Genomic DNA, 18,162 nt, shown 5'->3' with positions numbered 1-18,162 from the left:
AAGAGCAATTTTTTTTTTTTACATAAATTGACAATGAGTCTTTTCTTTATAATTTTAGCAAATATTAGTGAATTATTTAAACCAATTCTGATTAAAATTAAGGCAGTCTAAAAAACCCCCAAACTGAGCAACAGAGGTAAAACACAGGGCTGAAAATTTTATTAATGGCAAATATAGTGAAAATGTGAATAAACTGGGAAAAGGAAGTCAAGACTTTAGAGAATCCCATTGGTAAGCTGCACAATATCATGTTTTTACAAGATGTGAGCAAAATATGTTAGTAGAAAATCTAGCCTGTCTTCTTTTTACACCATCAACATTAACATGACTCATAGGTTCAGGGAACACTATTGCAATCATACTCTGCTTTCTGATGGCTTAAAGTATCTCCAGAAATTCTTCTTTCTCTGGTATGAAATATTTAATTTAATGCAAATCCTAGGAGCTCAGTAAAAATAACATGTCTCTCCATAAATATTAGAAGACTCTTGATTTCAGGGTTACTCTAAGGCTGAAAATTCAAGCTGAATGTGCTACAAATACCAGCAGAGGCCATGGTCATCCTTTTAGCCTATAGTAAATTAGATTTTATCCAAAGGGTGCAGTGGAATGTTCAGCTTGTTATGGCTGGATACTCCTTTTGTGTCCACCAGAGTTCTTGATGAAACACAGAACAACTGCCATAACAAATGGCAAAGGAACTGGCTTGGGCAGGAATCAAATGGACAAGACACTCAAATATGTGCAGTGAATAGTAAGAAAGCTAATTAGCTACAAGGAAAAAGCTTTGCACACCAACTGCACTTTGATGCCATCCCTGAACTCTGCTTATTGAAAAAAACGTGTAAAGTGTACAAGCTTGGGATTTAAAAACCAGATGGTCCAATAAGAGACTTCTTGTCACTACTTGTGAGATGACACACAGAATTCTGGAGATTAAGTCATCCTTTGCAAATCTACCATTTATTGCCATAATTCTCTGAACCAGTCACTGGAAAAAAAGTGGAGCTGCACTCCAGTCTTGTAAGATGTATGAGGAATGAATAAACCAGGACAAACGTTATCTCCAGGGAATCAGGTAATAAAAGGAGAATCCTTTGGTGGTACTAGGAAACCCATATCATCAAGAGTGGGGACCAAGGGAAACTACAGCAAATGTGGAGAGAGCCTCCCATTTGCATGGCTTTAAAAGGACAGATTAAAAAACTCTTCTGATCTTTTCAAATCTTAAAGGTTATTTGTTGGGGTTTTTTTGTACTTTTCCATTCTAAATGAACCAACACTGTGGACAGCAGTAGCAGCAAAGAGCAAGCAGAGTTTGTGCAGCTGATGTGCCATGGCTACCCTGCACAGCAGAGCTTCCAGAAAGGGCCTGAAAGAGCAATGCAATCTTAAATGCCTGTCACAAGACAGGAGGTGGTTTCCTGCATGTACAGGGAAATCTTCAGGGCAAGCATTCCCCATATTTTGATTTAGCAAATATTCATTCTGGAAGTGGCTGTGGAAAATCTGTCCTGTTGTTTACCTGGGTGGTTGGCACAGAGTCAGACTCTTCCACCACTCCTGGAACATATCTGACTTGTGGAGCACATGATCCTCTTTCCTCTCCTCCCTTCCTTCCTTTCAGGGTAACAAGCCAGATGAGGTCTCCTGTTAGAGTCCCACAGCTGTTAAAGGTATTGGGAGGACTGGGAGATCTGCCTGTAGCCCCAAGTGTCTGAATGGAAGGAGGAAGATTCCCTGGCTAGAGATTTGGGATTCTGAAGATGCTTTGGTCCTACAAAACTCTACAGCTTCAGGCTGCAAGGTCCAGACCTTGCCAGCTGAATAAATGAACCCTAGAATGTGTACTGGGGACATGGCCACAAGCAGCAAAATTCATATGGGAGAGTGAAGCTGCACGTTCATCCCACTAATGGCTTGTGCAAGAGCCCCAAAATCTACCTTTGCTGTTCACATTGCAAATTTTCTGTCTCCGTGTCTTTGTTGTCATAGTGACAGAAAGCACCAAGAATATTCTATGGGTTTGTTCTTTGTCATGGATGCAGAACATCCTTTGGCATGTATGTTTTCTCTCCCTCGTGGTTACTTTTTTCCTGAGCTTTCCCCAACAGCTTAAAAAAATTAAAATTGAAATAATTAATGGAGTTCACTATGCTTATTTCCAGTAAATGAGACAGTAAATGCAAACACGTGCAAACAAATACAATAAATACAATACATACTAAAGTACTTGGGCTGAATGTCATGATTAAAAACATGTTGCAGGTACTATTTGTTTTTATTTCACCCAACAGAAAATCTCCTGCTGGCTGTAATGGGAGCTTAGACACCTGCATTTAACACAAACAGCTGTAAGTGTCTGAACCTCAATTTGGCTTCTTGGATCATATTTTGAGGTTGAGTTTCCAAATACACAACTCCCACTTAATTCTGCTTGTGCAGAGAAGAGGCAGAGAGGGAGAGGGGACTGGAAAAGTTCCTGGGACTAGAAACATGGTGTGCTTTGGTTTGCAGTATGTGAAGCAGGAATTTCAAAGTCACAGGTGCTCCTGTCTTGTTCTGTGGGAAACACGATCTAGGTCAGAATTTTGGGCTGGGCACCAAGAAACAACTGAAATGAAACAATGAAGACTCACAGTAAAGGAAAGAGATTGTTTGGGATTGAAGAAAAACCATGGCCTTTAAAAATATTATTACAGCATGTTAGTTTTGAGTACATCTGATGTGGTGGTAGAGAGAATAAATGGATTTGCAGCCCATGAACTCTGTAAGAAGAGTGGTATGGCGTGGCAGAAAGATGAAATGTCTGTGAACAGTAATGTAAAAGGTGAGGTGCAGGCAAATGTTCAAATGAACATTCATCAGATTTATAGGTCAATCCACATGAGAGGATGTCTGAACTCTATTGTGGATCAGTGAAATTTATTTTTATGCCACTCTAATTAACTTTCCTAACTCCCAAGCTGACATACTTTCATGTAACTCCTGTAGTGTTCACACAGAGATGAGAAAACACATCAGTGATGAGTATTGTGGGATTTATAGTGCCTGGCAGCAGTAGCTTGGGCTTTTTGCACAACATCCACTTTTCTCTCTAAATCAGGAGAATTCCAAACTTAAGTGTCTTGGCTCAATACCTGGATATAAAATTAATTACATCAGGATTGGTAAGTGTGCATCTCTGTGAAATGTAAGGGGAATGTAAATCTTCATAGCCTGAAGCAGTTAAAAGGTTAATAGTATGGTTGGCAATTAACCTCATGGAAAACACAAGTAGCTTCTAGCAACAACTCTTAAACCATGAGTCAGGGTGGAGCCTCCTTGAAGGAGAGGATTAGTTGCCAGTGAAATTAAGATATATCTCAACTTTCTGCATTTCAGTGTTCATACACATTTGGAAATAAAGCGTTGACAGATGGTTCTCATGAACTACCTCTGGATATAGAAGATGCCAAAGTTAAGTGCATTATTCGGATAGGATAAGGAATAGTAATAACAATAATAACAGATATGGGATTCAGATAGGATATAGACTATCCAGATACTCATAAACTCAGGGTAATGGCATATTTCCCAAAGTTGATTGAAGGATATAATTATGATTGATGCAGAACCAGATCAGGAGGAGGTCAGAGTGAATTTTATCTTTTTAATATGGATAAGAATTTCCTTGGTGGCAGTGGTATTAGAATTTAAATAGCCATTCCCTTTCTATTTTAGCTTAAAATCTTTGGGTATGTATGAAAACAGACCTTTTCTCTTGACAAGAAAAAATTGTAGGACACAGGTAGTTTGCAATAAATTAACTGCATTAAAAATTCCTTTTTTTCCCAATACCTTCAAATCACATTTTTTTATGAGAAAAACAAAATTTAGTGAGTCCCATGAGACCATGTACCCTTTGAAACAGTTTGCATGAATAGACTTAGTAGGGAGAAGGTTAACTTCTCACACATGCCCAATTTCAGTAAAGAAAAGGATGGATGAGCTTACTTTGAGAGGTAATTTGCTGAGAAAGAGGCCTGGGAAAAGCAGCATGAAGATGAGTGATTATGTCCCACATGAGATGGGGACACACAGATTTGTGTGTTTATGTGCACATGATCAAGTACTTTTTGTGTAAAAGCAACCAAGGCACGTAACCATTGTGGTGGTGACCACGTTACTTCAGATCTGCTGGTTTGCCTGCTGAATATTCCTCTGAGAGAGTATTAAAAAGAGAGATCAACTCTTGTTAAAATGCATGGAACTAAGTTTGCCCAATCATAAAAGGAATGGGGGGTTTTCCTTTCAGAATTAAGTATGGTATGTTACACAGACTTCTAGGGGAAAGGGAGGTACCCCAGTGTCACAGACACATTTTATGAGAAATCCTTTCCTTAGGATTTTTTCTCCTGAGAAGCTGAGAGGCCTCAAGAACAAAATGTAAATAACAATTATCTGCTGCTGTGGAATGCAACAGGTGCATCTGTGATTGGACTCATGTGGTTGTTTCTAATTGATGGCCAGTCACAGTCCAGCAGTATCAGACTGTCTGGTCAGTCACAAGATTTTATTATTGTTCCTTCCCTTTCCTTGCTAGCCTTCTGATGAAATAATTTATTCTATTATTGTAGTATATTTTTAATATATAATTTACTTTTAATATAATATATATATCATAAAATAATAAATCAGCCTTCTGAAGCATGGAGTCAGATTCTTGTCTCTTCCCTTGTCCTGGGACCCCTGCAATCCACCAGGCCCCAGCATGCCAGGTAAGAGGCAAGGGGAAACGTAAACATATGTATGCCATTTCCACCATAGGGAGAACAAGAGTTGAATGGACAATAAAGTTTGAAACTTTAAAAGTTAAACTCCAGATGGACAATTCAAGAAAAGTGGATTCCAAATCATCTGCTGTGTGCTGCATTTGAGAAGAGAGAGAAGCCTGACTTATGTTCCAGTGCAATCTACAGTGGAAGCATCTTCAGCTTTTTCCCATCTGGACCAGTTCCTTTCAGCACAATGATGCACAAACATGGCTTTTGTGCTAAACTAGTGCAAAATTTGGACTTTCTAAGAAGAGTCACGTAAAAGCCAAGTGAATCCAACTGTTACTGAGCTCTATCACTGCATCAGTGTTAAGCTTTGTGATGTTGTGCCTGAAAGCACACAGGAGGAGAAATATTTATTTCTGGGCTATAACGTAGAATGAACTTATACACACTACCTCCTCATAGCTGGGAATAAACAATTAGATTTCCACCTAATTAATACTGACCACTTTCTCTAGCGATTTTGTTCATCCTAGAAGCAGTCTCTTCAGTACTTCCTAGAAAAATGCTCTTATAGGCTGGCTACTTGGTTGAAAGTGTTATCTGAAATAAAAATCAGCATACCATTTGATGGCTTGATCCATGGACCAGGATTTGTTTTCCTTCTCTTCTAGAGCTCAGTGTTTATTAGATAGCAAGATTCAGAGCTTTCAAATTTGGTTAACATTTCACCATGAAGAATCTTTACAGAAGATGTCTGAAATCTCAAGGTAAGTTGTTGATCTACTTTTGAAAAAAAATATTTACATTCCTTATTTTGTTAGGAAGAAAAACAGATCAGTTTTTCCACATTAAATAAGAAACTCAGCAGTTCTCCCTGAATAGGAAGCCTCTGTACCTAGCAGGACACTGCATCCTATGTATTTTTAAAAGCATAATGCACCATGAGATTTCTTGACCGGAATGAATAATGGAAAACAACAAGCCTTTTGGTGGTTTAAAATTGAATACTGTTTGTCACTTTTAAATGGAAAACCAACAGTTAAATGATTAACACTCAACATTATTAATTTACTGCAGACTTGCCAGTTAACAAAGAAAGATCACATAGTGCCATTTTCTTTTAAAAAACCTTTTAAACCTAGATTGGGACATTAGGCACCTGATAAACTGATCTGCATAATGAAGGGAGTTAATGGATATATTTGGTTTTATCACTCTCTTATCACTTCCTAGTGTAAATGAAGCCTTTAAATGCGTATGGGTTTTGCTTTAGCATTTGAATAACATGAAAATGAATACACCTGTATGTGCAGTGGAAACACACAACAACAAAGCTTTTATAGAATAGTCAAATACTGTTTCTAAATTCCTGTAGAGTATCACTTGAGGAAATCGGAATATTTGAAAAACAAAACCAAGGAACTTCAGTCTGTCTCCAACCTACCTCACTTCACATCAAGATAACCTTCAGGAAAGATTTTACAGAGCACTGCTGCATGTATTGCAGAAAATATTGAGCCTTATAAAGGTCAGTTTTCAATCAATTCTATAATGTAGCTTACTAAAAGAGCATAACTTAAAAGGTAATGGAAAACACATGGTATTTGATTGAGAATGCAGTTTGTCACTTAAATGATTTTCTATCCTTTTTTTCCTTTATATAGGTAAATGTAATTTTATGTGCAAAATGAAGTTGTGTGGTAACATGTCTGTATAGGTACTGTGCTCTTCCTGAAATCCAGATACAATCATCGCATTTTTTTTCAAAAACAGTTTCAATGTAATATCCTATCTAATTGCAATCTATGCATTTTTTTTCTTCTTGGCATGAATAAAGGGAAAAACATCTTCCATATTTACACAGCTCCTTCAAACTATCTTCTCTAGGAGTTCATTCAGTAGAAACACAAAATTTCTTGATGTACAAAAGGGAGATGGGTACAACATTCTTGCATTGTTTAGATAAGAATCTTATATAAATACAAACCCATTCCTCTGAAACCTTTATTATGGGAAGTGCAAAATTAATAAAGAAACTAAGGCCTAAGCATTCAACATATGCTCCGAGCAGCAGAAGGAGGGACCAAACCCTGAACTGCTTTGTGGAGGCTTTCTGGGATACCTTCACCCTGATGGAGCCAATGTACTTTGGAGCCTGTAATGGTTTTGAAACTGAAGGAAGTTCCGTAAAATTGTATCACCAAATGAAATAAAATCATGGTCTTTCCATGCACTCAGCCTCTTCTGTAACAATATATGAACACTGCTACCAAATCAGACATCAGAGCACATTGTTTTTTACTTTAGCTTCTTTAAATTCACAATGTTGCAAAAGAAAAGAGAAATAGGTCTGGGTACCTTAACAGCAGAACTGCAAGGAAACGTAGCAGACTTTCTCATGTATAGCTTATGAGTTTACTTTGGAAAGAACTTTAGCACTTAATCTGTGCAGGAGAAACAAAGCTCTCCTGCACCGGTACCAATTTCTATTAGTTTTGGAACAACCCCCCATCCCCCAGCTCATGTTCCAGCCTTTTTTGCATTTCTTTTTGTTAATTTGCTTTTTTAGCTGGCTAAACACACTCTGAAAATCATAGAATTACAGAACTTGTAGGGCTGAAAGGGACCTCTGGAGATCACCCAGTCCAACCCTTCTGCCAAGGCAGTGTCACCTACAGCAGGTGAAACAGGAATGTATCCAGGTGGGTTTTGAATGTCTCCAAAATGAGAAACTCCACAAGCCCCTTGGCAGCCTGTTTAGTGCTATGCCACTCTCAATGTAAAGAAGTTATTCCCCATGTTGAGGTGAAACTTCTATTTCAGTTTAAGGCCACTGCACCTCATCCTGTTGCTGGGCACTGCTGAAAAGAGCCTGGCACCATCCTCTTGACATCCATCTTTGAGATACTTATATTGATGAGATCCCCTCTCAGTTTTCTCTTCTCTTCTCTAGACTTTTCTTCTCTAGTCTAAACAACTTCTCCTCTAGACTAACAGGCCCAGCTCCTGCAGCCTCTCATAAGAGAGATGCTCCAAGTCCCCTTTGTAATTTTTGTGGTGCTCCGCTGGACTCGCTCCAGTATGAGAAATGAGCGTGAGAACAAACATATTCAATAATCAAATCAAACACTCATTCTGTTTTCTTTATGTACTTACATTTTATTACAGACTAATATGAAACCATCTCATATTCATACTAGAATTACTGTAATTACTTGTGAGCAAACTTAAACCAGTCTTGAATGTTTATATTTATTGCAAGCAGATTTGTATCTCCTGCTTATATACTCTACATAAGGATCCAAAATGTGGCTGAATATAAACAAGTTATATTTGGTTGTCTACAGAAATAAAAGTTAAAAACAGCACTGAAAAGAAACTTTACAGTAATATATTCACACATTGACTCTTCAAATCAAATAAATGAAGTAGTATAGGATAATCTGAACATTAGATTTGAAGGCTGATTTATTTTCAAATAAATGCACCTAAAATTGTTCAATTAAAATAAATGTCAGTATTTGGTGCTGATGACTACAGACATCTTTAATGTTTAAAGCAGAGATAACTAACCCAGCTCCATACAGCAACTTCCGCAGATTCTACTTTACATTAGATCATGAAAGAACCTCTAAAATGCAAAGTGTACATAGCACAGAATTTATGTCCAAGACAATGCAGATTGAAATCCTGTGAATTTTCATAATGTAAAAAATTAAAGCTATATAAACTGATTTTTTGATTATTCTGCAAAGTAGAATCATGTACGTTTTCACTTTTGTAATACTTTCACAAATTTCCATTAAAGCTTTTTTAACAGAGACAGTAGCATGAGCACAAGGATCCCACTGGCTTCCAAAAGAAAAGTAGTGCAGTTCCTCAATTATGCTATTTTTTTCCTCTTATTTTTGCAAGCCAGTTGGTTCAAGACACACAGGCTAATGCAAGCAAGAAAGTAAACTGTAAGCTTTTACATTAAATGGCTGAACAAACAATTATTGTACATGGTAAAACAAAAAAGATCTTTTGCCACAAGCCACTGCAGGAATATATGAGCTTCTGTGGCCAAAAAGCTTGAAATACTTTCTAAGTCTTCACATACATTTGGTTAGTGCTTACCAGTTTCAAGACATTTATAGAAGCAGTTATGGAGACATTATGCTGTTAAAGCTGCAACAATTTAAATGAGGCAAGTTAGAAGGTTACATACATTTTTGGACTTTTCCTCTTTCTTTTTTTTCTTCATACATAAAAATCTGTCTCCTTTCAGTGTCCCACCCATAATAAAACACTCTAATGCATTTTGATCTAATTTCTACTTTTTCATCTTTTATATCTTTTGCAGTAAAACTCCCAAGTTAACATCTGCTGCAGTGGACTAGGTTTACATGGCAATAGTAACAGGGACTGAAGCAAAAACACATAAAGTGAAGCCAAGTTGATGTTTTATGTTCATTTCATTAAACAGTCTGTTTTAACAAACAAACAGCACCAACTTTTGAAGGTAAAAATATTGCTAAATCAAAGCAGAAACTTCCACTTAAATTCAAGCATTCTTTCTCCAAAAAAATGACATGTTTAACTAAAATGTCTCAAATGTATACAGGTGTTTCAGCCTGAACAATGTTGTCAACAATATCTAAGTGCAGGGCCACATGAAGTTAGCAATGAACTGCTTTGTTAGTAGGCAGAACAGGAATGCAGCATTTTCAAAAATATCAAGCAAAATTTTCCTTATTTAAGGCTAAAAGATAGAACTCACAAAGTAAAAAAGCAGGAGGCTTTATAGAGTAAAAAAGCTAGCAGTTATAACATAGCACTGCAAGTACAGCGCTCTAATCGCTGCTACCACAAATCCCAACAAAACATCAATAACTTGGGTGAGACTCATAGAGCAACTGACCTGTATTCTAATTTGACATTCATTAGAATTTCAACATTCAGCCACAACTCCATTCTAAGCTAAATTTAAGTGGCCAAAACTTATAGTTATAAAAAAAGCCTTCAAAACATATACTTAAAAAAAATAGAAATGGTGTGTTAACAAATGTATGCGTAAAACAGATTTATAAATAGCTACAGTATGAAAAATATTTCAGTGCAAAGGCAATTTTAAGATTTCTAAAAAATACATTACAAATAATTTGTTAACTACACACAAGAAATTTGTCACTGCTACTGGTATAAAATGTATACCCATATTAACTTCTTAAAAATATATACACCAGTGTTTTATGTAGGGGACGGTTCTGACTGACCAACATTCAAGTCTGCAATGGCAAGTACATGTACACACACCCACACATGTGTATGTATTTCAAAATGCTACTGCTATAAGGATATTCTTTGAAACTTAAAAGTGCTATATGTCAAATGATAAAAAACCTTTATCTGTGGTGCTCACTGTTAGACTTTGTAAAATTCTGTTATCTTTGGTATACTGAAGATTTCATAACTCACTTTACAATCTCTATTTGACCCAGGGCATTTTAATAATAAATCACTGTTTAATATGAAAACTACTCAGAACATTGTGAGAGACATTTCCTAGTAAGTTGATCTTTCACTTATTAAAAAAGTAAAGTAGTAAGTAAACTTATTTTGCCTCTGTTTTGTCTTGTTAAAACACAAAAAGGGAAATTATTTTTCTCTGCCACCTTTGTCCACATGAAAGACAACTAACAATGTCTTGGCCAGGTCTTCCAATAAATGCTGCGGGTCTGATTCCAAGTATTTTGTTTTCACACTGAAATACATTTTTAGTAATGTCCTCACAGAGGTATTGAATGAGGATGGCCATTAACCAGCTGTAACCACCAAGCTGAAATTGACTGAAATCGGATTACTGCTTCAGATATTTTTGCACCCCAAAATAAAACACTGGACTAAAGAAACAACACAAGGATGCAGCTAAGAGTTGAATTACTGCAAGGTAACATAAATGTAGCAGAGAAAACAGAAGTGCAAGTTGGCTGTCATTCTTAAGGGAATTCAAACAGAATCCTTGCAGTCATACTAGTTTCTCTATCCCACCTGTGGTTCAACTGTTAGTCAACAGTTGTGTGCCACCTCGTGGTTTGCCTGCAGAAGCTAACAGCTGTGTGCTTTGTACTACATCTACCAAGCCCATTAGCCAGAATCTAACCATACATGCACACAAAAAAATCAAAATTAAGAGTATGAATCAAGATAGCAAAAGATACTCATCCAGCAAAACAGCTTTTCTTGTTTTAAGAAAAAACCCCAACAAACTGTCAAAAAAAGCTTCATATGTAATATTTTCTGCTATATGTATTTTACAATCATAGGGACAGGAAGTGAGAACACCAGGTAATGTGCATCTTTGACAAATTCGAAAATGTTTTAGGCAAAATGCTTACATTCAGTTTGTAAGTAAATACCAACACTGGTGATATTTACCTGATTAACAGCCAACTTGACTTCATATTGTGTGTGCATACTCTACACAAGGATTGTTTTGCCTATCTTTCTACAGGGGAAAACTAAACGAAACCATACATAGCCCTGATTTGGCCACTTACAAGGAAGTGAACATTAGAGAGTGTTTCTTGAAAGCAGATTTGCACAGAGGAAACACCAGTTTGTTCTACAGAAAGAGCAAAGAAAGAAAAAAGGACATGGGAAAATCAGAAACAGCACTTGTTAAATATGCTTTAGGAGAATTTCATTTGAGATAACTGAGACAATTGCTCCTAGCTTAAAATTAAAACTGTTGATCTCAAAATGTAGGTCACTGACTGAAACTGCACTTCAAGTAACAAAGGAAATCACTAAAGATGACAGAAGTAGTAAATACACAGAAGTCTTGACACAGGATGAAGAGAATTTTTAGTGCTACCAGTCTCACAGTACCAGACTGTGCAGATTGTTCATTGCTCCAGTAGTTCAAAACATAAAAAGAGGCCTATTGGCCTGGAAGGGTTCATACTTCTAGCTCTTGATCCTGTTTTCTCAACACTACCTCAGACTGCAAAAGCCACATATAGTTTAATATGTCTCTGTAACACATCTGTTTCCTGAAAAAATAAATAAACAAAACCACAGTTTTTAAAGGCTTGACTTGGTGTTCTGTCATATGGACGTTTCCAAACCTGACCCACCGTAGTGGTAGCCTGCACTGGAACGCCAGTGCTTATTTGAATAGCCAAAAACAGATGGAAGTACTGAATAATCAATGCCTTTCCACTGCGTAAACATCACTTTTTTAGAATGAGAATTAGACCTTCTTGCTGGGGAATTGCTGCAGTCACTGCTCCTGTATCTTGGGCTTTTCAGACAGGCAAGAGGTGTGAATTCCGAGATGTGCTCCTGACAGTGCCTCGATGCCTTCTGTTAAAGGGAAATAAAGAAACAAATACACAGTAAATAGACAATCTAGGAACCAAAAGTATGTAACTGTTTTCTTTTATAGGACCACTGTCCCCTTGGTATAAAAACACCTTTCCCTAGATCACTACTCTGGATATTTGTTTCATGTCAAAGTATAATCCCTCGTGTTGCTTTGCAATCAACCAGTTTCAACATGATTAGTTTTATACTAAGACTACAGAACGAGGCATGATTTTACACTTAACTTCCAAACCTGATAATGGGCTCTTCAGAGAAGAGATGAAGACACAGAGACCTGCCTTCAAATGAAAGTGTTTTAGATCAAGGTTATGTTTAATTTTGGAATTTCTCCTGGTACATCTTTTTATCCCTGAACTTTTGTGTAATTTCAAGACAGGACAGATTCAAGCACTTTGCCTGGTAGTTCAAAGAGAGGAAATTCTTTACAGTCAGTTTGTGCTAAGAGGAAGGTTCCAGAGTTTAACACACTTGCTTCCTACTTCTAAGCAGTACTGAATTTTAGACTTGCTTAGGTTACGTGTAGCATCTATACAGGCAATTTATACTGTACATCTCAGCACTACCTTGGTCTAATTGTCCATTAAAATTTATCTTTCTCACACAGTCACTCTGGCAGAATTGGCACTTCCAGTCAGAAAATGCTCAGGACTACAGAACACCACAGCTTCATGACAAGAGCCTGGAGGTGTGCACAAATTGAAATAAAACTAGCACAGGCCTTTCCCCAATGAGTTTATGAAATTCTTTTCACTAAATGCACATATAATTTCCAGGTATAGAGGTATGGAGGTTTTGTGATGGTATCTAACATATAAATGTATTATAAACATGGTTCAAAGCAATATTATTAATCAGTCTCTCCATGAATGCTACATAAATCAGTTAATCCTGTATCATTCCCTTCTTCCCTGTTAATCAGAACACAGTGATTTTGTCCTTTTAAACACCAAAAGGAAAAAATCACAAAGTAAATATTAATGATGTAGCTTATAGAACTTTGGCTGCAATGTAACATTACTCTTTAATGCCAATCACAAACTTGAAACACTACTCTTGCATAATCTGGAGTAATCTGAAAGCTCTCTTAAAAAACACACTGTTGGAAAGGTCACAAAACTCTCCTAAACTGCTCACCACAGTGAGGCCTGGGTTCTTTTAAACACATATAGACCAAATAGCAACATTATTACATAAAAATCAAGTAACGCATCAGCAGATTTGCTTTGGAAATGTAAGAGGGAGTAGTCATACAGTTTGGTAACTAATTTTCCTTTTCTTTGAGTTAGAAAGTGAGCATTTTAGTTACCACAGACAGTTCTAAAAATAAAATGCATTTTTCTACATATGGTTCCAAGACAAGAGCCTTTACCAAGCCTGAAGCTAGTCAAAGAAGTTGGTGTTTTCTATTACTACTTGTGCAACAGTCATTTAAAGCAAATCAGATACTTCAGCTACCTTCAGTTGCTTTAAAATCATACAGCACACAGAGCACATGACATTTGTCCTTTTCACATACTGCTAACTTTGCACCTTCACTTAGCTCCTCATGTGCTGCTTCTGGGGTCAGGAGAGCATGAAGGGACTGGAACAGTCATGGCATCCAGGTGAGAATCATTACAGTAAAAAAAAAGTGTGCCTTCTTACTAGTTTGTCATCAGTGGCATAGCAAGGAGATAACTTCATTCTGCTGGCCTTATGTCTGGGGAATTTAGTTCACTGCTTATGCTGCTGTCTCAGACATTCAGCTAAACTATCACACTTCTCTCTTCATCTGAGGCAGTAGCACAGCAATGCCCTGGTCTGTACAGAACACAGCACTGTGACAGACACTGTCACACGCACAGCCCTGCTCTTCTGACCCAAGGTCCTATTCACAAGTGACTTGCTGTGGTTATCTCCACATGTTACCATCTGCATTTGGTCTATATATGTACTCAAGAACATGAAAGATGATGGAGAAACTGCTCCTGGGTAAGAATTGCCTCTGACTTTATGTATTCTACACTGTAGTGTAATGTGAGTACACACTGCAATAATGAATGCAGCTCTTACAGAAGAAATGTCACACAACACCTATACATAATACAATGTATTTATATAGGACATGAATATGGGTATATCGATTTATTGGTTTGCTTTACATGATTAACTTTCTAAGACAAAAAGATCTTACCTGTGGCATGGAACATCTCTTGCAAAAACTAGGCTCTCCAAGTAAAACATAATGTTTTTTATCAATACTGATAAAGTACATCAAAAACTCTGGAGGAAACAGTTGGTTTGTAAATAGCACCAAAAGAAATTAATCCAAATTGGCAACACGTACAGTACTGTTACCTAGCTTTGATCTAATTATGGCTCGGAAGGTGAAAGATTTCCTTCAAGAAGTGGCCCATCGCAGCTCGGCAGTGCATTTTGGCCTTTTTTATGTCTCATACTCTTCTGCAAGGATGAGGAAAAACAGTGAGACTCTTGATGAATACAAGAAATGTGAATGAATTGTACCATTTGGTAACTGTTATAGCAAAGTCTTGTAAAAGTGATGGATTTTCTCACAGTCTTAAAATGGAAAGGTTATCCAGTGTAAAACAAGGTTTCTATTTCTGGATCCTGAGACTAATCATTTGAGGGTGTTTTTAATTCCATTTCAAACTCTGTTAAAAATTACTCTCAAAAGCACTAAACTGACTAAGTACTGCATGCTCTGTGTCCTGCCCCTCTAACAACAACCTGCATTGAATGGGAGAGGTGCCTGTGGTACAAATTGATCCTACATTAAGGAGTGGACATCCTGTTTTCCCACTCCCCAGAACACCTGGCACACCAAGGGAGTGCTCCACATGGAGGTGATGGGGTGGTGCTCATCAAGGCTGACTTACAGCTCCATCATTACACTGTGGGCAGAGTGGGCCAGGGAGCTGCCAAGGAAACTTCTTCCACAGCATTCAAAGATTGCAACAGCAAGATCCATTGCTTTGTTCCCTCAGAGGAGGAGCCTGACACGAGACAAGGCAGCAGTTTGCTGGTGAACACTTGTCTGAGCACCCAGGGCAGTTGTTCTACAGCAGCTAAGGCCACTGAGGAACAGAAGAATGATGAATCCCAGAGAAGCTTCCCCAGGTTTCCCCAGGTGCAGCAAAGGGTCAAGATCTCATAACATGGCTGATGGCCCATGCTTGTGACTGAGTGAAAGCACAGTAAAAATCATCAGTCAAAAACAAAGAGAAAAAGAAAAATATTTCTTTAAAAGGAATGAAAGTACAGAAGTCATTTACAGCTCAGAAACTAAACACCTGGTATTTCAGCTACCAAGTACTTGGAATTGCTGAAGCACTGTCAATCAAAATGAAAATTATAAAAATGGAAATAGGATAATTTAAATTGAATTTATATTTTCCCTAACAGAGTGCCTAAAATCCTGCTACTAATGAAAGAAGAATAAAGAAAAAATAACCAATGTAGATTTGCTATATTTAAAAAATGCCCTATTGCTTTTTAAAAGTAAATGCTGAAAGAAACCTTGCAGCTGCACAGTCACCAGTTAAAGCACAAAATTCAGTCTGTGTCATTGAGCCAGAGTTGCAGAGACCACATGTATAAGAAATAAGCAGATTTTGACCAAAATTACCAAAAGGCAACAGATTCCTCCAAAGCTTTTGCAGAAATAATGTTGTAGCCCAAGAAAGACAACAGTTCCTATGTATATAATATTTATATCAATATCCATATACATGCACATATATATATACACATATACTTGTATGCACATATATGTGTCTGTATACACATATATGTCTGTATGTATGTATATATATATATATATTATATCACAGAAAAGCTCTCTGAAAAAGCCCCAGAGCTATATGTGGAATGTTTAAAAACATTCAAATGTTAATGATGGTAAACAATCGCTCACCACACACTGAAGTGACTCTCAAATGACTGAAAACTCTGGAAGTATAAGAACTGCTTCAAAGGCTTTATGTATTCTTATTGCTGAGTAGAACCAATTTAGTAACCTGGGAAATGGTCACTAGTCCTATGTTTATCTTTTCAGTTGTTCCCAAAGCCCTTTTGTTATAAGAAAGCTGTACATTTTAGGAATGCAGTACACTTATAAAGAATGCTTTTTTATAAGCTCAGTTCAAACCAATCCTAAGACACTTAAGAGACAATTTTATTCAGAATTGTTGATAGTGAAAAAACCTCTATTTTCCCTCTGATTTATATAATTACAGTAAATTTTATTGACCATCTATTTTTGAGGGGGAAAAAATGAGAAAATACATTTTTTTATCTTAACCACTTGAGAAAGAAAGATCTAAAATCTGCAATGGAAACCGACAGTCTCTGAATATTAAGTAAAAAACAGTTTTCTTGCAGACTGTAGGAGAAACAAGATTTACTAGCATTTCTTCTACTTTTATATTAAATAGTGTCATGAACTTTCAGGCCTTGAGTTGTTTTCTTTCTAGAAAGAGCACAGAATTTCATAAAAGGGAACATAAGGAAAGCTCAGTTTTAAAATGCATGCTTGAAAAAGAAAAAAGCTGCATTTTCTAGCAGCAGAGAAGATACATTAATATATCCAAAGACTGCTTAAGTGTCACATTTCCAGTATCACATTTTCTGTATGATGCTAGCAACATCAGCCTAATCAGAATTATCACTTGTTTGTGTGGCCACTATCCCACTTATTCAGGTACAATGGAAACACAACAGGCATTCATCTACAGACAGACCAATGATTAATATGAGGATAAAAGAATCATAGATTCCTGAGGCAGAAACATTCTGTAAAATGCAGCAAGAACCGCGACAAAAATTGATAGTGACAGTGATGGACTGTGACAACAATTCATACAATCTTTGAGATACTCAGAAGGAAAAAGCTGTACTAAATTGTATCCCTCAAAATATAGTTGACATGAATCACAAATGGAGATAATGAGTATGGTAAATAACTTCTGATGATCAACTTTATAAAGTCCTTTGAATGAAATGGCCAAGCATGCAGAAAGGCAGAAAAAAGTCACCTTTTGTTCCATTAGAAACTTAGACTGCTTGAAGTCTGAGAAAGCATAAAGATGGTGGACTGCTCAACAGAAAGGCACTGATGTTTAGTCTGATTTCCCCAGAAGATTGTAGGAAGCAACCGAGCACATCATTTATGTTTAAAGCAAGGTAGCAGTTATTTAGACAAAGGGGATTGGAAGACAGGAAGAAACAAAGAGAGGAAAGAAGAAACACAAGCGATATAACTGGTTAAAAGTCACAGATCTTTGACTAAATATTAAAAAATGAATATTGTCAGTGTTGAGCCCAAAGTCTGCTTGACTACTGATACATTTTCCAGTACTAATAGACAATGTCTGTAAGAAATGCCACAAAACCTTTAGCAGGGGTTTTTATTTACTAGCTTGTTTCTTCACCTTAACCCTTGCTCATTCTCTCTCTTTAGACTTTCAAATTAACTATTCAGAATCTATACTGAGGTCAACTCTTTCCACAAGTAGTACATATGACATCTAAGATCTTTGAATGAAAAAACATTAAGTACTGATCTGCCTGGGAATGCTTTCCTGCTATTCTCTATTCTTTCCTGAAGTAAGGCATTATTACACCTGTACATTCTAGGAATACAAAACAGTGGCAGAGGTTTTACATTTGCCACAGGGATATTTTATTCTCCTTGGTAGCGAAGTTCCTTTATTACTTTCCTCTTAATGCAAAGAACCTTCTCAATTAAAAATCAAAATGCTACCTAATCCCTTTTGTTACTAGTAACTCATTCTTTTAACCTACTGGTGGCAGCTCATGGGCTGAAATGGGCAGGGGCCTTTAAACATTAAGTTTAAAGCTCAGCACACCCCTACTGTCCTTCACATTCTAACATACATAATATATAAAAGTTTACTTGGGTTAAAATACAGGAAACATTTTCTATTCATGTCCCCAGCATGGCACCATGGTTCCCACAGAACCTGGCTTCCACTCCACCCTTAGGAGACATTGCCTGTATTTACAC

General features: G+C 37.0%; 1 protein-coding gene across 5 annotated transcripts in view; it reads right to left on the bottom strand.

Annotated features, from left to right (window-relative positions):
• Positions 1-7,885: 7,885 nt before the first annotated feature.
• The window catches only part of ATP11A (ATPase phospholipid transporting 11A), a 117,473-nt gene continuing 107,196 nt past the window's right edge, over positions 7,886-18,162 (bottom strand). For 3 of the 5 annotated variants that reach the window (XM_058045072.1, XM_058045073.1, XM_058045074.1), the window contains one exon: positions 7,886-12,113. In XM_058045072.1, the coding sequence (XP_057901055.1) occupies positions 11,856-12,113 (258 nt within the window). In that variant the 3' untranslated portion in view covers positions 7,886-11,855. Of the gene's footprint in view, positions 12,114-17,170; positions 17,260-18,162 lie in introns of all 5 variants that reach the window. The other 2 variants (XM_058045075.1, XM_058045076.1) reach the window with 1 other exon arrangement.

Source organism: Melospiza georgiana, chromosome 2 (genome assembly GCF_028018845.1).
Source record: "Melospiza georgiana isolate bMelGeo1 chromosome 2, bMelGeo1.pri, whole genome shotgun sequence".
Taxonomy (NCBI): Eukaryota; Metazoa; Chordata; class Aves; order Passeriformes; family Passerellidae; genus Melospiza; species Melospiza georgiana.
The sequence above is the reverse complement of the archived record's forward strand: the minus strand, read 5'-3'. Positions and strand labels throughout refer to the sequence as shown.